This window comes from Balearica regulorum, chromosome 3 (assembly GCF_011004875.1).
Source record: "Balearica regulorum gibbericeps isolate bBalReg1 chromosome 3, bBalReg1.pri, whole genome shotgun sequence".
NCBI classification, from domain to species: Eukaryota; Metazoa; Chordata; class Aves; order Gruiformes; family Gruidae; genus Balearica; species Balearica regulorum.
In genome coordinates, this window is record NC_046186.1 from 100570738 (window position 1) to 100595610 (window position 24873).

The following is a 24873-nucleotide window of genomic DNA, read 5'->3' on the forward strand; positions in this document are numbered from 1 at the left end:
AAATCAGTGCATTTACCCCTGGCCAAAGGGAGGGCAAATGCAAATGACTGGCAAGCTGTGTAAGAAGGGAATGACGCTGGTTCAGGGTGGGAAAGATGGCAAGGCAGTGTGTCAGCAAAAAGATCTTTGGGTGATAACAGGATAACTAACTCGTGGCTTGAAGCCAGTGCCTTTCTCTGACACTTAAGAGAGTTTTAATGTAAATCTCTGTGGAAATAACTCATGCATGCTTATATCCAGTACTGGAAAAGCCTGCAGAAAACTGGTTGCAGAAAAGTTAATTTTTCTAGTGTTCAGCATGTGATGGAGTGGTGAGATACCTGCTCTAAGCTTGTGAGCCTGGGACTTGACACTGAAAAGCAAAATCTTTGCAGTTAGTAAAAAAAATAAAATCTATATTTTTATTTTTTTATCAACATAATTAACCAGTAGAGTTTAATACCAGTGAACGATGCCAAGCCCAAGGTAATTGAATTCAGTGCAGAGGCAAGTATTTCTATGGAGAATGGTAATATTGATTAGGAATATTAGGGATTTTTTTTATAAAAGTTTTAGATGTGTCAGAAACTCTGACTGAAGTAGAATCTCCTCATAGTGTAAGTCATTTCAAAGGCATCTGCTTTATAGCTTCTTGCATATCCTGCCCTTAATGTATGTAATGCTGCCCACTCTTACAAACAGGACACTCCTTTGATGCAGTAGAGCAATCCTGTGTTCCTTCTATTTGACTAATACTGAGGAATCACAAGTTCATTTCAATTTAAATGTTGATTTCACATTTTCATGGACAGTTAGGCTGGTGAAGCAAACACAGAATAACAATATTTGAAAGTTTTCTATACAGCTTCCATTAAATGTTCAGAAAGCACTTTGTGCGTATTGGACATTGCTATAATCTTTAGCTACTTCTGACCTCTATCACAGAGGATTTAAGTGTCTTACCTCAAGCCATGCAACTGAAGAGCTGCAAAAGGACCTTATAAGACTTACTGTCTGGAGAACAAAATGATAGATGAACTCTGTGTAGCTGAAAGTAGCTTTACATATAAAATTATGAGCTCTGTGGTGATAGTTCTCAATTAGAGTGAGACCTTGGGATTAGTTCTATGAAAGCATCAACTCTGTATTTTACAACAGCTAGAAAAACACCAAGTCAAATGTTAAAGAGGCTAGAGAACATAGTAATGCCACTGTGCAAGTCTATGGATTGCTTATATGCTATTATGTGCCTTTCTGGTCCCTTCATCTCTATAGGAATGTTTTAGTACTGAAAAAGGTTCAGAGAGGGACAACAGTAATGACCAAAGGTGTGGGAGTGACAGAAAGGACGTGCAATCCTGAATAGCAGGGAGATGATGGTTGAGATTGGATTTGCTTTCTTTTCCCCTTGAAGAACGAAGGGTCATGCAGTGAGGCTACTAGGAGCCAGGAAACAAAGAAAAGGAGGGGGTTCTTAATGTGGAGAGTCTACTGATCTATGAGACTTCTCAGCAAAGGATTTTTTTGGGTGCAAGAAGTTTTAATTGGTTGAAAGGAAGAGTAGGTCAGCACTTACAAGGATAGTTACTAAATAAGCAAATTGCAACAGACTCAGGAAATCCCCTGCGCCAAAAGTGGTCAGAGGTTAGCAAAAATTAGGGAGAGGCATTGTATTTGCTTGCCCTGATCTCACTGTTTCCTAGGCAAACTGCCTGTGACCTCTGCTGGAGATTGAATACTGGTTAGATGGACTCAAGGTCACACTTGGATTTGGGTAGCAGCAATCACTAGCATGTGCTTGAGGTTTCCCAGCTTTTGTTTCAGACACTGCATCAACACGAAGGTGGTGGGGTTTTATTGCTTATAACGAATTTACTCTTTTTTTTTTTTTTTTTAAGGCTCTGACAAGTGGACGCATCAAGAAAGAAGGCTGTTCAAAGAGGCATTGTCCACCTACAGTAAAGATTTCATATTTGTACAGAAAATGGTAGGGTTATTACTGTTCTGTCAATTGTTTTTTCCATTTGTCTTTCCCCTTCATTTTTCCCTCCAGCACCAGACCAGCTTATTGCAGGCATAGAGTCAGTGGTGGTTACAAGAACGCTGTTAGGAGTGGTATATTCCATTTGGTGTACCTATGCATGCAACTGCAGCACCAGTAAAAACCAGTTAAAAATAAATAAATAAAATCCGTTCCTCTTATTACTATATGTAAAAGTTTTCACACCTGAAATCCAAGTCATGGCATTCCATGTTTAGGACAAGTACAGTGCTCCGCTATCACCTTGGTGTTCTCTGGCAGTTTGTTAAAAGGTACCTGAGTCACCGGCATTGAGCCTTGAGCCAGAAAGGGTTGAAAGCTGTTAACAGAGAGAAGAATGCGTTTGGGCTTAATTTTCATGTTCTGGCACACAGCAGAAAAGACAAGGCGTATACATCTCAGGGCAGAATACCTTTCTTGTTAGCTCAAATGTTGAAAAAGTTTGCGTTTATGGGAACCAAGTCTTAATTCCTAGATTTCTTGATGGTATTGTATGCTCGAGCTACAAAAGTATATTCTTAGTCATTTTCTGACTAGACTCTAGAGAATCCCAGAGAAATGTATTGAAGCTGAAATAGTCAACACAAATTTGACTGAAAAACAGTAACTAAAAAATTATTCTACAAGCGTATTACTGTTGTAGTCAAACTGTCTCTTTTTTCCTCCATTTGAATGTTTGAGAAATAAGTCCTTCCTGGAATGTATTAAAATTGTGTTGAATGAAAGCAAAAAAAAATGAGATTGGACTATTTCTGCAATTACTTAACTACAGGTTAAGTCTAAGACGGTTGCACAATGTGTAGAATACTACTACACCTGGAAGAAAATCTTGCGCTTAGACCGGAAACACAGAACACGTTTAGAGAAAAAAAGAGAGGAATGCATGGTAAGTCTAAAAGAATATGAGAAAATTTAACACTTTAACTTTTGTCCTCTTTTGAGGAGGAGGTTGGACTAGATGACATACATCTCTTCCAACCAAAATTGTTCCATAATTCTAAATTATATTCAGTACGAGCATTCTGTGACCTCAGCTACACCAAGATTTTTGTGTTCTTGGACTGTAATGTGATAAAAGTGTTTTGACTAGTGCGTTATCTAACTCTAGTCTAGCAATTATGGCTTTTGCTACTGATAAAGCAGGTAAATCTCTGTAATTTACTCCTGTGCCTGTGTGTCCTCCTAAAGGCTGCTCTAAATTCTAGTAGAAACACCATTTACACAGACTGGCAATGCAGTTCTTTGTGTGCAAGGTCTGTATTACTGGTAGCCCCAGTAGTCTTAAGAGATGTGGTTGTTTGGTGGTTGTTGTTTTTTTTTATTAAGAAGTCATTTAATTTGGCTATGAATATAGCATACATTGCCATTCTAACAGTTGGGGGAGAGTATTGCACCTTGGCACCTGCACATTCTTGCAGCTCTAATACAGATGGAGGGTGTTTTCAGCACTGCAGTGAAGCTTCATGAGCTGTAGCTTGTCCATTAAGGGATGGTAGTACCAGCAAGACCAGAAATTTATTCAGGATGAGGAAAAAATACTGAAACCAGGAAGCAGACTTGACTCCAAGCAGCATGCTGTTCCAGTACTGTCTATGTACTGCTATCCAGTACTGTCTGTCTTTGACCATATTTCTAGTATTGCTTAAATGCACTGTATTTCAGACAAGTGGGGAAGAGGAAGTGTTAGAGGAAGATGAGGAGATCGAAGAAGACAGAAAGGAAGAAAGGGAAATGCAGAAGTCTCCTGACCCACCAGCTATCCCTCTTGTTGGACCTATAGATCTGCCTGCCCTTCAGAGTCTTTCACTCTCTTCGTCCTCCTTCATCTGTGAAATGCCAAACTGTGGCGCTGTATGTGTGTTTGGTATCTTTAATAGCAAGGGGGTTGTATACTAGTGAATTGTGATTTTTGGAAATCGTGGGTTTAGACTATTCCTGGCCAGTGAGATCTTCTGAATATCTTTGGACAAATCATTTTGCCTGCTTTTAATTCCCACATCACAAAATATAGGCAATGTGCTGATCTGTACATAATATTGTATCCTCAGATGTTGTATTGATGAGAAATACTGTATGTTAACAGTTCTGATTACTGTTTTGTTATACAACTGTAATAATAGGATAGCTCATTGGTTTGTTTTTATTATGACTAAGTTTGTTTAACTCTAGTGAGATATAGCTGAGAGCAAGCAGCACTTAACCAAGTAGATTGTTTGTGTGTATTAGACATTTACAGTTGTTCTACTGTAATGTGCATTCAGCATACTTTTCTGCAGTTCCTGTTCCAGTTCACTATTTCTTGATTTTTATGGGGTTTTTTCTTCCTTCTACTCTACTACCTGTCAGGTGTTCAGTTCCCGACAAGCGCTAAATGGCCATGCTCGCATTCATGGAGGTACGAATCAGGTGACAAAAACACGATGCACCATTCCAGGCACTAAGCAGAAATCTGGTACGCAGAGCGGATACTGCTCCATCAAGAGTTCACCTGCCCACAGCACAACAAGTGGCGAGACTGACCCAACAACAATTTTTCCTTGCAAGGAGTGTGGCAAGTAAGTGAATATGACTTGTCTGCAGTGTCCCATCGCATTTGCCTATGTATATTCCAGACGAGTAGTGTCGTGACAAAGTCTGTATTTTGCTCTCATGGTCTCAAAAGAACAGTTTCCCCTTAAATGACATGTCCTCTTACCAAAACCTCCAGAGATTGGTTTGCATGACGTTTTGGATGCTTCCTCTGCAGTATTTACTCCAGTTTTCCTGAATCTATTTACCTACTAGAATTTCTACATCTGTCAGCCCAGCTTCCTGCTTCATCACAGACTTGCATGTGACAGTGGGCAACTTTCTCTGTGTTTCTGCACTTTAGTTTGTGGGATTCCTTCACTGTCTCCATGTTGTGCAAGATTGCAGTGAAAATTAAGGATTAGGATGTGCAGAGATACTGAAGCAACTGTGGGAGCTACAACATACCTCCGGCAGAGTCTGAGTAGGCCATTTGGTTACTGTCATGATGTATAAATCTGGTAGTCTGTCCCTGAAATTCTCACCATGGCATTGCAGACTTCACTGACTTCTATTTCAGGACAAGGAAGCAAATGTACTGATAGGTTGTTGAGTCTTTTTTGGCTCACTTCATCAAAAGCAATGCATTTTTATCTGATTTTTTTTTTCCTTTAAAATTTAGGGTATTTTTCAAAATCAAAAGCCGCAATGCTCATATGAAGACTCACAGACAACAAGAAGAACAGCAAAGGCAGAAGGCTCAGAAAGCTGCTGTGGCAGCAGAAATGGCAGCCACTATCGCAAGAACTACTGGGCCAGTTGGGCATAGTTTGATCCCTCTGGATCACATGAGTTTGGTTAAACACGTTGAAAATGTTGGTGACATTGACGACGATGTTGTTCAGGAGCTGGGTGATGTCATGGAAGAGAATGAAGTCATGGATGCTGACCTTTTGTTGGATGATGAAGATGCAGATCTACTGCAGGATGATGCTGAGTTGTAAATAAAGTTGTTTGATAGAGACAGCTACTGAGCACGCCCTGAATGGATCAATCAGGAAACCTGGACTGCTCGTTTATTCCCCACTGATTGTAAACTACCTGTTGAAAATGATAATTCTTTTATCCAGGTCTAGAAAAAAAAAAAGAAAGAAATCTGCTTTTTTCCCTTTTTTTTAATTAATTTGTGTTTTGGGGGAAAAATAAATAATTGGTACAAATATTCTTATAAGGTGTTTTTATCTGAGCTTATTTTGCTGATAACTTCCAAGACCACTAATTACAGAAGTTCATGGTTCTGCTGTCATTTCCCTCCAGATGATCCCAGTAGGATCTTTAGTCTTTAACTCTTCCAAGTTTCATTTTGCCCCAATTACAAGAACGATCTTCACACACTTCTGATGGAACTTTATTTTTTTGCCTATACTGGATCACTTCCAGTATCTTCTAGAGACTAAATGTCATCTCTGTTAAGGAGATGATTACATTCTTTGTCTTTGTGCTGTCATTTTAAGGGAGGTGGAGGAAAAAAAACCTGACTTAACTGTGAAATAATTACAGGAGTGACTGTATCATCTGTAGTATCACAGTTCTTTTTCAGTTCTGTCTTGCCTTAATGCACACCTGTTAGGCAGTTTGTAAAAGCATTGGTTACACTGTACATTTTAGAGCTTCCATTTTAGCAAGGTTTTGATCTGGTGATTTTAAAATGACCTAATTCAAGGATTGAAGAAAGATGATGATTGTACTGTAGTTCACATCATCTGATGGGAACACTGAATCAGGAACACCGCCTTGGTAATCAGATTGCACTGGAAATATATTTTGCTGTGACAATAAATAATACTGTTGAATAGCCATCTCGGTGGTTTTAGGAGAGTATATGCTTGAGCAATGCAGGAGCTTGCTCTCTCACGAGACAAATACAGGGAGACGTTCTTGCCTGTGGAACAGAGATCAATGGAGTATATGCCTTCAGCATATTATTACTTGTAGGCATGACATGTTTTTCTTGTGCCATTTTCAGTCCTCCTCATTCAAATGTAGTTTATTTAGTAAAACATACTCTAAAGGTGAGTTGACATTGCTGATTATTACCATTTCTCTTTGCTTAGGTTCAGATCTACATGCCGGCTGTCTAACGCTGTTTAGATAAATTAGATTTGGTTCCCTGAGTAAATAGGATCTCAAAAGAATTATACCTTGCAGAATTAAAGAATGAAGGAAGAATTGGAGTTAGGTTGAGTGGACCTTTAATTACAGAATACGAATACCAATTTTAGAGCTTTCACAGGTAACAGCACTGATTTTCTTGTGAATTTTGCACAGTTGAAGAGTGTTGCTAACTTTATAAAATATTTTATAAGACTGATTTCAGATCTTCCAGATTTCAGGGTCGTTTGGGTTTTTTTAATGGGTTGGGTTTTGTTTTATTTGGGTTTTTTGCCACATTCCTAACATCTTAAGCAGAACCTGAGAGATGGTGGATCTTATTTTCTATTGTCTTTCTTCCTTGTATAACTATGCAAAGTGAGGGTAAACCACAGCACTTTTGTATAGGAGTACCAGACCACACAAGTTCAAAACCAGTGGGACTCATTGGCAGAGAGGTGCCTTCTCTGTCAAAGCCAAATATGTGAAGCCAAATGACCTGAAGTTTCTACTTAAGGTCAAATGTTCTGATACTAAAGAACAACCCGTCAGGAGAACGGAAATAACTTCTCAGTTTCAGGTTAGTGAAGTTCCTGTGTACATGGTTTGTTTTAGTGTTTTTTGGGGGTTGTTCCAGAGGTGTGTTTGAGTTGTTTTTGACCAGCAGGTGGAATTTCAGTCCCTCTGCTACATAAAGGATGATGTTCTCAATTGCTGTACCTGTGAGTTTCAGGAGATCAGGCAGCAGCCACCTTTTCGTTCCCGAACTGCCAGTCCGCACGCTCCCCCAGCAGTTCTGTCCATGCTGTGACACATTACTTTTACAGAGGCCACACAACCCAGGATCAGTAGGCTGGCTGTTCACCTGTATGCTGCCAACTAGATCCACTGATAATAATTTTTGTAAATTGTGCAAGTCTTAGTGGTTTGCAAAGTGGAGGCTTTTGTGAGCTTCTGTTGGCTTTTAGGAGCCTGTGTTAGAAACAACCCTGCAGAGTCTACTCTCTCTTCCAAACTTGTACCATTTTGAACTTTTAAGGATCTTTCTGAGAAAGGCTGCTACACTGGAAAATGGAAACATGTTTTCAGATTCCCCCGTTAATAATGGGGGAAAAAGTTGCGTGTTTAAGCAAAGTGATAATTGAAGTCAGTGAGTTCTGCTTGAGGAACAGAGTGAAATACAGTAGAAACTTGTGGGCTTGATTCTGAAGAGCAGCTCTGTGTTAAAGAATCTACAGTGGAACTTCTTCTAGCAACAATTGGACAAGTATCTGTGCTAAACCTAGTGTATATAAAAATATATACACATATATATGCCTGGTTCTGTAACATTAATTGGGTGCTGTTTTATTGTACAGCCAAGAAGATAATAGAACAATAACCAAAGAAGTTATTCATAAAGGAGAAGAAGAAATGCACATTTCTTAAGCAGTACACAATTTAGGCCTCAAACATTGACTTCATTAAGTGCTGCATTAAACAGATGCTGTTCTGCCTATTTGTACATAAGTAGGACACAGTTTTATTTCAGAAGACTTGTTTTTTTGCTGATGGTTGATGATGGAAAACTGTTCACTGTTGAATTTAGTCCTCTTTGATAAACCCTGTACATATAGAAAACATATTTTATGAGAAAAATCTTATTTTCAATATTTAACTGTTATTTTATTAGAAGATGGTTGTAAATATTTTAGGTGCTTTAGTGTAAAAAGCAGACTGTAATTTTAGGTGGCAGAGGAAGTAACAAAATAAAAAAAATATACATTTGATACAGCTTGTGATCTATGCTGGTTTCAGGTTCCTGCTGTTAGCATTTGACTTGTACACAGCTTAATTTCAGGTTACTACCTATCTGGATGTATTAGGATGGCTTAGTGGTGTGAATTGGTACTTGTTTATTCCCCCTCCATTTAAATATTTGGTACTGATCAGAACCTTTGTTATAACTGCTATTTGTATGTGTAAAAAGAAAGGGTTTATATGACACTTCCAGTCATTTTTATACTTTGGTAAAATATAGTTGGCTGGGTTTTGCTAACAGGCTTGTATACCTTTTGTTTTTTAATTTTTTTAAGAGGAGGAGAAGGTTGGAAACTAAGTTTGTGTAATTGTTTTTCAAAGGATTCCTGAATTGTTCCAGGCCCCCCTTCCCCCCCCAAAAAAAATCATGTATTTACCTCACACAGTTGGGTGGACGTGAGTATTCTTGGTAAGAACAAGTTGTGGTAAAAAAAGCGTTCTTGGAAAGGGGGAGAAAGCTGAAGCAACCTCCTTTACCTCTCACAGAATTAACTAGTGTTACCTGTCCTGCCTCGGCGTCGAAAAAAAATTCTCCTGGGAAAAGAGGACGGAGAAGCGTGTGTGTGTGAGAGGAACGGGGGCGAGCGTTGGCGGGAAACGGTTAGGGCGCACGCGGAGCTCAGGAAAGCCGTTACACCGTCGGGCCCTTCACTAAGGTAACGCGCAGCGGAGGCGGGGACGGGGGTGGGGAGACGAGTTGGGAGCTCGGATGGCGCCATCCGAGCTCCCAACTCGTCTCCCCACCCCGAGTGCAGCCCTGCCCCTACAGTACCGCAGTGCCTCCGCCTCACCGCGGGTGCTTGTTCCGCCATGGCGGCGGGGGCGCTCTTAGGTCCCCTGGGCTTTTGGGGAGGTGGCGGATGAAGTTGATCTTCTCCTTCCGGGCCGTGAGGTGATGGTCGGCGGGTTGGGGCGGAGACAAGATGGCGGCGGGGTGGCTGTGGCGGCGCCTGTGTCAGGTGGAGTGTGTGGCGGGAGGGGGGATGGGTGATTCCCGTTCTTCTCCTCCTCCTCTTCCTTTCCTTCGGCGTCTTCACTCCTGAGGGGAGAGGAAAAAGGGAACTCAGGGCCGGTGCTCGGCGCTGTGCTAAACCCCGGCGTCCCCGGTCCGAGCTGTATTGGAGCTGGCCTGCCCTCTCGATGGGCTCCCGCGGGCATGGGAAATAGCAAGTGGCTTCTTTTTGACGACGGGAGGGTTGGGGCTTTACAAAGTGAGGCTGTGTCTCTGCCTGCCGTCATCGGCTTAGCGGGTCCGCAAAACTCTTCTTCACAGCCCTGTTTCTGCTGCGGTTACTCTGAGTGTGAGGGATGATGAAGAATAGATTACTTGGATTTGGAGGTCACGTGCCAAGCCTGTTTCTAGTCTTAAAATTTCAAATCTTGAAGTTACAACGTAAAAAAAAAAAAAAGAAAAGAAAACTTTTTACACTCCCGATGTTTTCTGCTGCTTTTGATTTCTAGTGATTGCTTTCTCTCAAGTTGAGAAAACTTTACGTTGGGGGTTTCCTAGTCGTTTTCTGAAGCCCTAAACTTGCCTCTTCTGTGTATGTGCTGTGTTCTGGACTTGCTTACCGTTCAGGCATCTGTCTTCTCCTAAGTACTACAGAATTTCTCAGCCAAACAAAATAAAGGCTATTTTGTATTAGGAGAGGGGTAATTTTGTTTTGTGCAAGGCCTTGGTTCACACGGGAAATTGACTTCTGTTATGTTGTAGTCTGAGTGTCTTTTCCACCTTCTGTGATGGCCATTAGCAAGAGCACATCAAGTATACTTAAATGAGAATGAAGGAAGCTTTTAATATAACTTTTGCTTATTGTGTCATGCACTTAAGAAGGTACCACAGGTGCTAGTCTGTGAACATCTGGATTAGAAAAGCTTGCTTAAGGAGAGACATTCAGCCGTACTCTCTAATAGTCAGCTTTGTAAACAGGAAGCTCTCTTGCCTCTTCCTGTGATCATCGTCTTTATTGGATGCAGAATTTGTAGGATAAATAGCGAACGAGGCAGAATACTTCAGAAAACAGTTTCATTTACTGCTGATCTGTAATTAATATATAGTGTATACTGGAGAAGGTTAGGGATCTAATAGCATCATATAGTTATGCATATCAATGAGCGACTAAATTAAGATTACCTGGAAAAGTGTCAATTCTGGCTGTTTTCTGATGTTTTGATTACACGCTCACCTACATAACTAATGTGTTGGGGTATCTGTCTTCTCTCTTAAAGCTATGACTCCAGCACCTGTTAAATAAGAGTATCGAGGGGCTGGCTAAGTACCTGATTTTGCTTCAGCATTCTGCTGCAGCCCTGAGTTTCTCTAAAGCAAGTGAGAGTTCTGGTTCCATTTTGGTTTTTGTTTTGGTTTGCTTTTTTTTCCCCTCAAGTAGTCTATAACTTTGCCAAATTGAGAATTAGTGGAAGGAAACTAGGAGCCACATAACATTCGGAAGGGAGTGATTATTCTAGTATGAAAGCCAGTAAGTTACATCTTGATTAACAGTCGTAGTCCCTTTTTAACACAGAAAAATCATGCTATCTTTTAAATATGGTTCGTTTACTTGTTAGAAGTCTTTCTATTTAAATATTATCTTCAAACGAACAAGTGTTCAAAATCACAAGGAACTTTTTGCTGAAAAAACGGGAAATTTCAAGTTAAATTCAGAGATTTTTGCATTTATAGGATACTGTTTTCAATTGTTTTTACAACAGCAAGTCCTACTTAGGCTTGTCTCTTGATGAAACTAATAGATATTGTACTATGAAAGTCTAAAGAGAAAATATACAGAAATGGTATCTGATGCCACACCAAATAATTTTTTCTGCTAAACAAATGCTTTGTGATTTCTATTCAGGTGCCTGGTTAGTAATAGGTGCATGCTGTTCCCTTAATATTGTTCCCTTAATATGTTCCTTTTTTTAGGTGCTATTTACATGCTCCTGTTTTTCCTGTGTTTTCCAAGAAAGCAAAATTTCTGGTTTGGCAAATCACTGCCTAGGAATGTGTTATGCTCTGGTGTGCAAAAAAGTAACCTTTAATAAATCTGTATTAACTGGCTACTTTCTGGTTTGGGGGAAAAAACCCATAACCTATTTGTTTTATACAGGGATCAGCTTTTCCTGTCAATTATGCAAGCCGAATTATGCAAAAGCAGTGTTTACCTCCGTAAGTATAAAAGGGCCTCCTTTCCACTTCTCCTCCATGCTCCCTAAAAAGTCCAACTTTAACAACTTATTTTATGCTTTCCCCATTACCCCATTTTTAGAAACTCCAACTTGATGGGAGCGCGGCTGGCTGGATCCCATGTTGATATGCAGGAAGCTAAGACTAATCCTTTGGTAAGTGTTTCATAGAATGGTATTTCGTGTATTGTCTTAGTAACAAAGAGAGTGTACAGAAAAACTTGAAGTCCTTTATTGCAGCTTCTTTAAGTTCTGTCTTAACGATGTCAGATTTGTCATGGAGAAGGAAACAGTTGAGATTATTGGTATTTGAGGGTTTTTTGTTTGGTTGGTTTTTTGTTTAGGGAGATTTCTGTAGCTCACAGTTGCCTCTTAGTCACTGTACTCCTTCTCTATGCAGCTGTAACTCTATGAAATATTACCTTTTTTTGCCACATTCAGTTTGGCGCCTGCAGCAGCTTAGCCAGCCCAAGGCCTTTGTCTCTGGCTGGGAAGCTGGGAGCCCAGGGCTGAGGAAGTGGGACGTTCATGAAGACACGTGGTGGGATATATTGCCTTTAGAATCCGAGTGCCTTGATTTTGACTAGGACTGCAGAAACACGTGTTCAGTCTATATAATATATGTAAGCAAGCCAAAGTCTTACAGGCAGTATTAGATCCACAGTGCATACCCAGCCTTCCTGCCATGTCTGGTACATACTGGATTTACTGTGCTAAACTGCCTGGGAGTAAACCTATGGGAAAATCAATGCTTCCTGGACACAGCAAGGCTTTTCAGATGATCAGTGAGCCCAGGCCATCAGAAATTGAAGCCCTAACTGAAACAAACAATTCTGGACAAACAGAAAGGATAATATGCCTGGGGAAGCCTACTATGTTTAAAGTAGCCTTTTAACTGACTGAGGGAGAATTTTGTGAAGTGAGAATTTTGGTTACTGTTTATGATGTTCTAGTTACTGTCCATACCCGAGCGAAGTCAGAATTTCAGGTATTGTCGCACTACTATTTAAAATACAAATATCACTGCTCCAGACTTGTTTTAACAATAAGTTTCATTCTTGCCTTTGTTAGTATTTTGCTTCTATTTATCTGGCGTTCCCTTTCGTTTTCTGATCAAGAAATTTTACCTAAGTGTTCAGAAGTTTGGTATTTCTTCACGCCCTTGCCTTTCCTGATATAAGCAGTTAACAGACTGTGTGTTTTTCTTTTACAAATGGGGTGCACAGGCTAAGAAAATATGCAGTGCATGCATTAACTAAGGAGAACAAGGAGTGGTAACTGTTGTCCTTCCTTTAAAAATGCAGGTATCTATTTCAGATGAGCCAGAAACACTGTATAAGAGATTGTCCCTTTTAGTTAAAGGCCACGATAAAGCTGTGTTGGACAGCTATGAATATTTTGCAGTGCTTGCAGCTAAAGAACTTGGCATCTCTGTTGAAAACGTGTAAGTAACTAATTTGTATAGTGATGTGGTGTCAGATGCTGCTTATGTCACCTGCTGTAATTCAGATTCTGTACTTGGAAGCATTTTCTTTTTTTTTCTTTTCTTCTCCCTCAGAAGAAACAGGTGTAATCTCACTTTTTTTCCTCAGCTTATAAATCTAACACTTCTTAGATGTGATGAGAAAGCAGCAGTAGTTCTACACTCAACACTGCCATGGTAGAAGTGCATTTTAACTACATGAAGGATACTGATAGTATGCTAAGTACAGTTGTCTCTAGCTTCCCTGAACTAATGCTGGTTAATACCTGAGTGTCCATGCCCATGTGGGTTAATAATCTACTGTACCAATGTTCAGTACTTCCTTGTAGATCTTCTAGATGTCAAATAAGAACAGAGATTTCAGCATAATCTTTCAGATAGTTTGTATTAGCATCCTTAATATAAAATGAAATTTTCTTTTTTTTTTTCTTTGTTCAGACATAAACCTCCAAAGAAGATAGAACGATTGACACTTTTAAAATCTGTACACATTTACAAGAAGCACAGAGTTCAGTATGAAATGAGAACACATTACATGTGTTTGGAGGTAAGGAAGATGTTAAAAAAAAAATGCTCTAGGTGCACAGTTCAAAGGTGTTAATAGATATTAGTTCAAGACTGAACACAAACTTCCTACTTACTTGGGTTCGGGAGGAGAGTGCAGGGAATAGCAGAAAACAACTGACTTATGCACATCAAATGTTACACAAGTTATTCTGAATGTACAGCCTACATAATTTTTGGATTAAAAGCTGATTTTTACCACTATCTTAACAGCTGAAAGAATGATTAAAATTGTGGTAGAATTGAGGGTTATCTTTATATGTTTTATGCTCTTGGTTTCCAAGAATCAGGGGGATAGGAGCTTTCTCAGGAAGGGAAGAAAATACAGCTAAATCATTGTCATTACCAGTTACTAAGGGTACTGTTCTTTGTGAGTTTGTCTGATGTCTTTGAACACGCATACTTTTGCCCTGTGCAACATCATGTGGCAAACTAAAACTGTGTGGGGGAAATAGAAGAAAGGAAGCATATAAAAACCACTAGCTCTGTGGCTGATGACACAGACTTCTGTATGGTTTAGAATACAGCTGTGGTTGAATTTCTTAGAAGAAAGGTTTACTGCCAGCATTTTGTGGCTCCTTGGTGTCTTACTGTATATTTGTACAGTGCTTAGCAAAATGGGACTTTGCTTTAAGTCCCCAGACATTAGTGCAGTACAATGGCTGCCCACAGACCGTAAGTGCTATTTTTGCTATCCAGGAGAGACTAGAAAATCAAGAATTCAATGGAATTCTGAAGGTGCAGGATTTATAACAAGCTTGAACTTTGAGAGTACACAAAATCTGCTAACTCTTGTATAACCTGTCCTTAATTTCATCTGATACTACCAGTGTTATGATCCACCACTTCCATCATAGTCAATGCATGTGATCACAGGCAGTATGCACAGTTCTGTGGAGTGAAGTAATTACTTGCATAAGAATTGCGCATAAGCTCAACTGCCTCTGTTCAGTATTACGGAAGTTGCCTTCCTGTAAGATGTTTGGTCCCATGGCAAGAACTAGAGAAGCTAGGGCAAACTCATTTTCTTGTATTCTGTTTGAAGTATTATTAATAGTAGTTCATTAAAAAAACATTACTTCTGTTTTAGTTAAAATATCTAACAAGCAGTACTGCTGCAGTTTACTTGGAGTATGTTCAACGAAACTTACCTGAAGGGGTTGCCATGGAAGTAAGAAAGGTAAGTTTCCATCTCACATTATTAACTGTTACAAGACTTAAGTCCTGATGCAAGTACCAATAATTACTCAAGTCTTCAGTCAATCAGCAGACGAAATGTGTGTAGTGTGGAAGGAACATTTTCCAAAGTACTAACATGGTAAAAAGGCTGTATGGCTTGAAAACGCCACTAGGTGGCATTTTTAATCTGATAGATAAACCAGAATAAATAAAGCAAAGCAGTTAGATGTTAACTAGTTGGTATAATAAACGGTTGCTTTGCTTTCCTTTTAGACTAAGATAGAGAAAATACCTGAACACATTCAGGAACCAGTCTGGGATACACTACCTCAAGTAGAAGAAACTGAAGTCAAGTCATGAACTCACCAGGTACTTGGCTCCATTAGTGCTGAAATTAGTTGCTTCTATCAACCTAACTTACTGAGACAGTCTACTGTTAAATAAAAGTTCTCTTATAAAGTAATTACATAAACTCTTGTTTCATCGAGTTATTCATGATCATAACTCCAGTACGTGTAGACTGAACAGCTATAAAGTGAAGAAGTTTGTACTCTGTGACCAAGAATTAGGGTTATAGATAAAAATTCTGAATCTCCTTTTGATACTAAATAGCTTCTGAATTGTGACATACTTGCAAAATCCACTTTGCGTTTGTGTACTGTTTAATGTTATGGATGCCAGATTGTTACACATTTTTTCCTCTGCTTCTTTGAAGTAACTGAATCCCACATGTACATACAGCTTGCATATTAACTTGTAGTAAGTCAAAACCCTCAATCTTAGAGGTTGTTGAGGCATATTGAGACTTCTAGGCTCCTACAGTTCCAATAGGTTCATGTCCAGTCTTAGCAACTGCTTGCTAACAGAAGACAACAGTGGTCACAGTACAAATCTGGGACTTCCACAGGTTTACGTCTCTAACTTAAATGAAGTGCTTGTAGAACCATGTTGCAAAGCGAATGGATACTAGAAAGTGTCATTGTGGATAGGACAAACTGCATTAATTGTTTTAGTTCACTACAGGGAAAGGCATGGCCTTTTTCTAAAGTGATTGGGTTGGTTATTGTGTAAACCAGTCCAGCTGGACACTACTTATGCTTAGAGGGGGAAAACCAGTACAAATAGCAAAAGAGTGCTCAACTGCTTTGAAGGTTAGTTCACCGTGAATCAAAGGAGATAATACTAGGGGCAAAGCCATCATTGACTTTACCTTCAGATTACATTAAGCACTTCTACCTTTACTAGGTTAGCAGGAAGGACACAGCTGCAGGAATCTGCTTCAGTATTAAGGGAGTGGCTTTGATTTAACTGCTATTAAAAGAATTTACAGAAGCAATAACCAGCTGGGTCACAGGACAAGACAACCAGAGAGGCTGCATCATACTTGTCAAGAGCACTCAAAACTTTATACAGTCACAAAAGAAAAGAAGCCCAGTGTTATTATCAGACAGAAATGGACAATCTTAATGGGAAATAGCTGAAAGACAAGAAACCAAGCTTGTGCTTGAAGATTGTCTGCATTTTCTAGCTGTAGAGAGGCCCAAAGCTGTTTTAGGAGGGATATTTCAAGGCAGTCAGTATAGCTGGTATCACTTGTGATAGAAAGGAAGCTGCCTGTGCACTTTATACAATATGTCTCACCAAAAAAAAAAAAAAAAAGTTAATCAAAGCCCTTATGGGAAGATACACTGCCTAGTTCTCACTTCACGGTGTTTGCTTTCCTCAATTTCAAGCTATTCCTTTCTCTCATTCCTAGTATTCAGTCATAATAGCATTTCTTAAAGTCATGTCAAACACTATCTAATGTGAAGGAAGAAACTGTGAGCTGATGTGGTTAAATAAAGCTTCAGAGGAACAGCTTCTTTCAAGTCTGTATTATATTTTCTTCAAATTTGCCATGCTTCCATGCTTTAGTTTTGCATAAGCCACCTACTAAGTTCAAGCTGTATACAGTATCAAAATGTGGCTGTGCTCAATACTAAGTCTTTCCACATCTTGGTTTGATGCATGGTAAGATTAAGGGGGTTGTCTTTTATTGCCTTTGGTGTTCTACTCTCAGCCTGTGGTTTTTGGCTAAATGGCCAGTAAGGGTGGCTTTTTGTTTGGGCCAGAGTTTTAGTTATCAGACCTAAATAGGAACTTAGGAGACAGCTGCAGAAAGTATTAACCCATGTAAGCAACCCCCTGGCAGAAGGGATACTTGATCTTGGAAAGGTATATTATTAGAGAATTTCTTGCTTGCGGCTTCATCATATGTTGGGAAAAGCCAGTATACATGTAAAGTGATCTCTGGACCTTAACTGTGTTGACAGAGCCATAGCTAACTGCCATCACAGATCTTCTCCACCCCGAAAAAGCATAATGACCTGTGCAGAGTCTGACTGTTACAGACCAGTGTTTACCAGCACTGCTGTCTACTAACCTCAGTAGGCCATACTTCTCATCCTTATTTTTCCCTGTATGAAACGGCCTCCCTTTTAAGACTGTGAGCCTTCCCTGCTTCCTCTGTCCTCCCCTTCACATTTAGGGGTTTCCTGAGGGCTCACAACATCTTTGTCTTTATCTCCAGTTATGCGTTTGCATAACACCATAACTGTGCAATACACTCTGGTAATCTTTTTCCATCTACTGATGTGGCTTCTGACTTTCACAGCATGTTCCTTATCCTCACATCTAAAACTTTGGATAAACTGTTTTGTTGGATGAGCCATTTCTGTTCTTTACTTCTTTTCCCATTCTTTTACTACGTGTTTCTCCAGTTTTGCTTTTTCTGCCACCTTTCTTAGCAAGTGCCAACACAACACTCCAATCATTGGTTTGGGTCTTGTCTCAAGTCATCTTTCTACCTACTAACCATCTCACTTGATTTTTCAATCAGAAAATTTTTAGTTGAATTCTAGAGGCAGTTAATAAAGATGCCATGCTCCATACCACTTAAACATCAGTATTTGAGCATGCTGCATTGTGCTGTTATGAGTAAGACATCCAAAACTTAAATGAAAGGAAAAGATGGATTAAAAACTGTATGTTTTTAATCTGTATGGTATTTAAGGATAGACACCTCCAGTCTGAAATCCAATTAAGTTCCTTCTACCCCTTTGCACATAGCTCTATTCAGTTCTATCCTGCTGGTGTACTCTCACTGAGCACTTTACAATGTCCTTAATAGAAACGAACTGAAAATACTCAAGAACACAGACCGACCAAGGAGCAAATATTTGATAAAGTTTTCCCTTATTTAAAGGCAGACAACCCAAATTGTTGGCATTAACAGAAAGAAAATGGTGCTTTTTCGAGTACAGTTCCTCACTGTTAGGAAACCGCTTCATGACCATCCTCAAGCTTGTATGGGTAGATGTCTAGCATTGTCTGCCAATATGAGAAAATACTTTCCCAAGGGTCATAGAAAATAGATGCCAATGTAAAGCTGTTACAGAAACCCACAGAGTGGTAGCAAATACTAAGAAAAGTATCATGAAAGCAGTTGCCAGATATGACAGTGAAATTTCTTCATTCCATCAGTGGTTAGACTGTCTCAATCTAAATAGGAGCTGTGCTAAATATTGGCACTGAAGATAGACAAGTTTTCAAGTCCATTCAATCTTTAAAATCCTTGGTCACTACCAGTAAGCTGGAGGTGGATTTCCTTCCACAAATACTTTGTGACTGATAGCTCCCTGCCTACTTTAGGTGTAAAAAAATATACAGACTGATATATTATATAAATAAGATATAACAGCTGTTTATAACATTTTTAGGTTTGTAGAATAATCTAAAACTAAATCCAGAGCATTCACTTATGTTACTTTTCTTTGAGCCATTTAACCATTTAAAAATTGTCAGGAAGGCTCTGCTCAAAGGCAGTTGTGGCAGAATCCTATTACTTATAGATTAAAGATATTTTTGAAACAGTCTAAATTATCCTGCATTTCCTATATACCCAGCATTCGTTTGCCATATGCCTGGAATGTCACTTCCATTTTGGTTTCCACAGTTAGCCTTAATCACACCACTACCACAATGTAATTGTCATGTTAGCTTTAATATGACTATGCAGCAAGCTTCTTGCTTTCAAAGCCTTTCCTGCCAGTCTCTGCATTTCATGTGCCAGGAAATCACTTACTATCTATATGTTATTCCAGGGAGCACTGGAAATACAGCAAGTCAAAGGGAAAGGCATTTACCCAGGAAGTTGTGACATGAGAAGGTTTTGCTCTTTGTGTAATGTAAAGCTGTAGTTAAACTGTTTCAAGTCTGCTATTGTCTTAGATCAAACTGCACTTAAACAGGCAGAGTCTAGTATTTGTCCCTTCAAATTAGAAATATGGGAATAGAACCTCACATGCTGATCGTGGCTTTTCCTACCAAGCGCCTTTAGGAAATGCCACCTTTCTTCTAGTTTCCATGTTTTTCCAGCCACAAAAGTAGCACAACTGGCTTTAAAAAATATTTTTCCTGTCATACAAGTTGGGGAGATTTCTTGCTCCTATTTAAATATTTTATTCTCAGGTTTCCCTCTGACTAGTTTGCTGTGGTCTTGTCAAATTCAGGGTGGTTGTTTTCCACAAAAAAAAACCCAAAACAATATTCACCTTTGTCCATTTGTGTGGTGAAAACTGGAAGTTAAATTTCTGACAGTCATTCATAAGCCAACCATGGTAAATCACTAAGGCCCTCAGAAGATCCTTGTGTCTGACAGCACATCAGTGCACCAGGGAATGGGTGTACCACTGTATGCCCATATAGACTCAGTACCTCAACTGACCCAGTTTCCTCAAGATAAAGGAATCAGGTATTTCATTTACAGTAAGAATATTAAATAAACCCACCTTTTAATACAAGCAATTTATTCATTCGGGTAGGTGCACAACAGAACTATGTTTCTCTTCTGTAACATTTTTCTACTTACTTTTGTATGGTAAGCAGACAGCATTATGGGATTTGGGGTTTTGCTTCCCTCTGAAAAAGAAGTTACTGTCTCACTGTTCAATCCAAAATTCCTAGTTCTTTTAACAAAAATTACCTTTTTTTGGAAATGCTCTTTACTGAATTACAAGAAACATGATCGATAAAAAGTACGTTTTCTTCTTTCTACTTAAATAGAATGCCACTTGATAGCATCAAAAAGCATGCAGTCAGTGTATCACATCTGCTGATGCAAGGTCTTTCGTACATCAGCACATGATTATCAGTCATCTTTCATTCCCTCCTGCCATGTAAATATTAACTCTTCTTTGCTTCGCTATTAGAATATGTTTCCAGTTCAAAATAATAGGTGGGGTTTTATGTTAATTACTGAAAATATTCATAGGGCTTTTCCCCTAAGCCACTAGAGTACAGAAGTTTCACCTTTTGCTCAGAGAAAGTTAAAATATCTACATTATGGAAACACAGTGACATCATAACTGAGTAACACCAGTAAGACTCCAAATGTGTACAGCTACTTCAGATACCTAGAACTGATTAGAGCTGCTTTAGTCTGTGGCGCTAAGAAATTAAAGAACAGAAGGTTTAGTTTGCCATCAAAAAATCAAATGCAGTGATGAAACTTTCAGACCAAAACAATCACTCTGTGGTATCCAAGAGGGAACAGAAAAAAATAGAACCAATGTTCTATACCTACATTAGTTCAGTAACTAGTTGGCAGAAAGACAAATTCTAGTATTTTAAACAGGATCAATTTGCATCTGACCAATTCTTCCCTAACATCAGCACCCACCCAAAAACAGAGAGTCATAATGCAGATTTCTTTACTCTTTTCTCTAGCATCTCATTCAAATCTATACCTCTGCTTCACTTTCAAACATTTAATAACCTGTCCCAATGCAGGGTATCAAGGGTTGGAAAACCTGGCTTCATATGTTCTCTCCAAACCATTTTCAACAAACTGGGCATGTATGTACTGCAGAACTGGTTTGAAACACTGAAAAGAATGTATCCATTTTTCTGGGTGTCCACAGGTGGTTTAGGGCTACGTCTTTATCCCCTTCTTTCAGATTTCCATTTCTGGCATATAAGCTGGAATGCACATGTCTACCAAGTTGTCAACAAAGCTTATCTACTGTATTATATATGCTTCTACATAAATGTGGGTTTGAGGTTTTTTAAGCTAATGCTGCTATAGACAACACATGGATTCAGGCAGCTTATGTCATCAGTGTACTTTGGATCTTTCTAAAGTGCTCCCTGCCCCCCACCCCAACAGACTGAAATTTTAAGAGATGTTATCTTATTCTTCATATTCTGTATTTTTTTCAGCGTGTAAGCTTGGTAGTTCTTTAAAGAATACTAAGTTCATTGTAGTGTTTTTGACACGAACAATACATTATAGTAACCACAGAGTAAGGAATTACAGTGTCAGTAAACATATCAGCCATTTTATTGTCAAAAGAATTGCAGCTTGATTGTCAACACTGTCGCTGTCGCTTGAAATACAGTTCTCACTGGGGAAAAAAAAAAAGCATTGCCTTAAATAGGGCAATGCTCTGCTTTTTCAATAGGTCAGCATACCACCTCCAATTGCTTCCAAGGGTGATTGCATTATTCTTTAGAAGATAATAGCTGTCATTCATTCACCAAAAAAGTCATGCCACATCCTGATAGTCTTGCAGCTGAAGTGGCCAGCTCCAGAGGTACTCGTGTTCTTGTGCAGAGAACTTTCAGTTTTAAGTAGCCAGTGAGAAAGTAGAATGCTTGGGGGTGTTTTGTGGTAAAAATTTCTTTTTATATTTTAAGTCAACAGCTGCCAAACACTGTATTTGGTCATGGCTGGTTTTTTTAATTTTCACTGGTATTTATTTTCTGGTTATTCTCTACTTTTATGCAAATAGCACATCAAGACAACATCAAGGTGCTTGCCTTGGCCTAAATGCCAGCTGTTACCAGGAAAGAAGTGATGTATACAAAGAGGCAACAGGGAAGATTAAGCAAGGATAGACTGAGAGGAAGGAAGGAATTAACTCCTCTTTTACCCTTCACATTGCTTCAAGCCAATATCTTAAGAGTTATGCCTCTTTCTTATTATTATGTGCCACAAACCAACGTATAGTAAATAAATCAGCATTCAACTTTATAAGCTATATGCTACAATCCATGGTGTAACCTACACTGCCTAAATAACGGCAAAATTATTTGAAGTTTGGCTCTCTGTGCATTTGGATAGGAAGAGTGTGATCCATACATTTATTCCAATTGAAAACATACATTAAAATGAAAAAATGGCATCTCGCAAGGGAAAAGGCAAAAAGAAGCAGAAAACTAGGGATGAAGAAAAGCATAAAGTGAGTGCTGCACTAATAAGTGAAATAAGGCGAATGAAGGCAATAAGCTAGCAACAAGGAATCTGTTACGTTTAGATTAGCGGAGTTCTCTAAAAGAAAGGAAGCAGCTTTTATAAACCCTGTGTCTCTGGAACATGTCACACAGATAAAAGCACTGAAGATACACAGGTAGCAGCAGCAGACTTCTGCTGACAGGGTTTAATCGTGGCTGCTGACAGAATTAGGTCAGCAGAACAGATTACAAATAATTCAAGCTTTTTGCCTTGGTTTTCTTTCTCATATTATTGCCAGAATCAAAGACGCCGGCACATAGAAAATCTGTAAGAGGAACATTGCTGGTGATATGTTATCATGCTAGCAACTAGAAGCTCCAGTGTAAGTTAGGTGATTTCACTTCTTCAGAAACACAAGTTCAGCTAGCAACTTGGTTTAAAATTTGTAAGTCGAAGGAGTGATTAGCAATCACGTTTCATTTAGAAGAGAGCTATGGAAAAGCTGTGGAGAGAGCCTCCAGGGAAGCAGGTTCAGTGCTCCCCCCCTGCGTTTTCCCTTCCCCACTGCTTGGTCAGGCTGTAAAGCCCCCAGGTGCCACTGCCCATGGCCCATCAGGGGCAGTGGGTGCCCCCCCACCATCATCCACAGGTGTTTTCCCTCTCTTTGGGAAAAAACACTGCCTTAACATGGGCCCCTCTGTACAAGCCTGTGTCACGGCACTAAGCACTGCCCGAGCCTGCCAGGTCATTACCAAGGCCACGTTAGTGTGCCTGCAGTTGTCTCACACAGAAGAAACGCTTCAACACAGATCGCAGAGGTTGACCTGTAGCTGTTACTCCTGTGGCCAAAACATACAGACCAAATGGAATGGATTTTCATTACTTCTTCTTGACTGCCTTGGGAAAAATATGTTGCATCCCGCCTGTAGGTTGGAAACATTAAAAAATTATTTTGTTGTTCTCTGATCCTGATCAAGGTCTATGCCGCTTTGCTGCCCATGCCTCACCACAGAGAAGCTGCGGTGTTAATCTCCTGGGGAATGCATCTTCTAATACACGTTTGTGAATGGCAACACGATGTTTTAAGTAGTTCATGAACAGTTTAATCCTGAATGCCAAATCCTACCCAAGCAGGATCCTTCTCCCACATGGTGTGGGGAGAAAGGAGTTGAGCAGAAAGGGGGCAGCGGTCCCAGCAGCGTAAATGGTTTTGAGGGTGAAATTGAAGTCAGGATGAAGGAAACGGGGGGACAGTAGATATTAAGTTACAGGCCCAAATCTTTGCCCGTGGAAAACCATCCCTGTTACTGTCAAAAGAAAGGTGAATAAATGATCACAGAAGCAAGTGCTGGCATTCAGAGCATCACAAAAACCCAAGATTAATGCATTTTTAATTCCTAAGGCAATATTAAAAAGCAGTTGAGTTTCATTCTAAGTAGTGTGAAATACTGCCATAGCCGGAATTTTTGAAAGAGTGTACAAACAAAACTAAAATCCAAGCTATATCCTTACTACCACCAAGTTCCTGTAATTTCCCCTTTTTAACACGTATATGAGCGCACAGGCTTCCAACTTTCACTGCCTTAGTGGTTGTGCCCAAGTTCTGTCCCCAAAAAGCTCCTGAGCCCTTGTGGTTCAGCTCTGATCAAAGACTCCTGCTCTTCCCGCCGTCTCCCAGTGCCAATTTGTAGAAGTTAATAAGGAACAATTATTGCAACATACAAATAAACCTTTGTTTTTCATGCTTCTGGCAGAGGTAGGATGGCTTGGCAATGTTTTTCCTCTTGCAGAGCATGGCTGCCAACTCCACAAAAAAACTGGTAGTCAGAGAGAGTTTATTTTGGTCCATGTTGTTACACAATGCGTTGGCTTTGACGGAGCCTGCTGAGGAAATTTGTATCACCGGGCTGCAGGCGACTGCCGCTCACGGATGGTTTCTGCGGCCATGCAGTAAGCCGGGTCAGTACAGTGCACTGGATTAAGACAACTTCCTCCACGCCGGAAGGGTTTATCTGTAAAGTCGGTCGGCTTTACTGGTGTTATGGAACAGGCAGAGAGTGGGATTAACAACACGCAGGAGTAACTCCTGGGGGCTTCTGTGTAACTGAAGCACAGTTAACTTGCTTACTCGCTTCAGTCAAATCCATGAGTGCCCTCGAGTCGAGGTAGACTAACTAGTGGCTACAGTCACCAGCTGCTAAACCGTTTTTCCCCGAAGTGTTCCATGCCTCCATCCTATTTGGAATTATCTTGCTTTGCCTTAGCTCTGGTACTTGTTTCTGCAGGAGACAAACTGAAATCTATTGTGCGTGCTTTACAGGAGAGAACGCGTCGGTAGACTGTGGAGCCCTGCATCGTAACCCCTCCTTACTGAAGGTCAGGGGAGTTTCTGCTAGGTCATACAGAACCGCGGGGATAAAAGGAATATAAAGAACTTCCAAGCAAAGAATCGAGTGTGAATTTAGTGTCTTCACGTAAGGTGGTTTCTGGGGAATGGTGTATCTTTGTACAGTCTCAAGCATTAAACTGCACCCTTACAGCAGTGTTTGGTAAGAATCAGCGGTCAGACGTTAGAGGATGCAGAACTTAGTGTGACTTCATTTGGAGCTTTTGAGTTCACTTCTTAGATTAAAGCAGGCTGAACGTTAAGGACTTTTGCTGGGCCTCTCTTTGTCGTCCCCTGCCCTTATTGTAGAGGTTTTCCCAGAAAAC

At 39.8% G+C, this 24873-nt stretch overlaps 2 protein-coding genes across 6 annotated transcripts in view; both read left to right on the plus strand.

Annotated features, from left to right (window-relative positions):
* Positions 1-5756, plus strand: part of TRERF1 (transcriptional regulating factor 1) — a 103273-nt gene extending 97517 nt beyond the window's left edge. For all 3 annotated transcript variants that reach the window (XM_075749169.1, XM_075749170.1, XM_075749168.1), the window contains 5 exons: positions 1878-1966; positions 2793-2906; positions 3683-3871; positions 4367-4575; positions 5211-5756. In XM_075749169.1, the coding sequence (XP_075605284.1) occupies positions 1878-1966; positions 2793-2906; positions 3683-3871; positions 4367-4575; positions 5211-5532 (923 nt within the window). In that variant the 3' untranslated portion in view covers positions 5533-5756. The remainder of the gene's footprint in view (positions 1-1877; positions 1967-2792; positions 2907-3682; positions 3872-4366; positions 4576-5210) is intronic.
* Positions 5757-9225: 3469 nt separating this feature from the next.
* On the plus strand, positions 9226-24807 carry MRPS10 (mitochondrial ribosomal protein S10). Of its 3 annotated transcripts, none has more exons than XM_075749175.1 (8): positions 9226-9438; positions 11587-11645; positions 11746-11818; positions 12967-13106; positions 13584-13692; positions 14800-14889; positions 15162-15257; positions 24482-24807. In XM_075749175.1, exons 1-7 carry the CDS (start codon positions 9403-9405, stop codon positions 15246-15248), a joined length of 594 nt encoding a protein of 197 aa, XP_075605290.1. In that variant the 5' UTR covers positions 9226-9402; the 3' UTR covers positions 15249-15257; positions 24482-24807. The 3 variants fall into 3 exon arrangements, with proteins under 3 accessions (XP_075605290.1, XP_075605289.1, XP_075605288.1); XM_075749174.1 differs by lacking the exon at positions 24482-24807 and adding an exon at positions 21389-21674; XM_075749173.1 differs by lacking the exon at positions 24482-24807 and having other exon boundaries at positions 9227-9438; positions 15162-15351.
* The last annotated feature ends 66 nt before the right edge of the window (positions 24808-24873 follow it).

Coding starts and splice junctions, on each gene's coding strand:
- MRPS10 (XM_075749175.1), top strand. CDS start 9,403: ATGGCGGCGGGGTGGCTGTGGCGGCGCCTGTGTCAG. Junction 11,819..12,966: donor AAGCTAAGACTAATCCTTTG/GTAAGTGTTTCA, acceptor TTAAAAATGCAG/GTATCTATTTCAGATGAGCC. Junction 13,107..13,583: donor GGCATCTCTGTTGAAAACGT/GTAAGTAACTAA, acceptor TTCTTTGTTCAG/ACATAAACCTCCAAAGAAGA.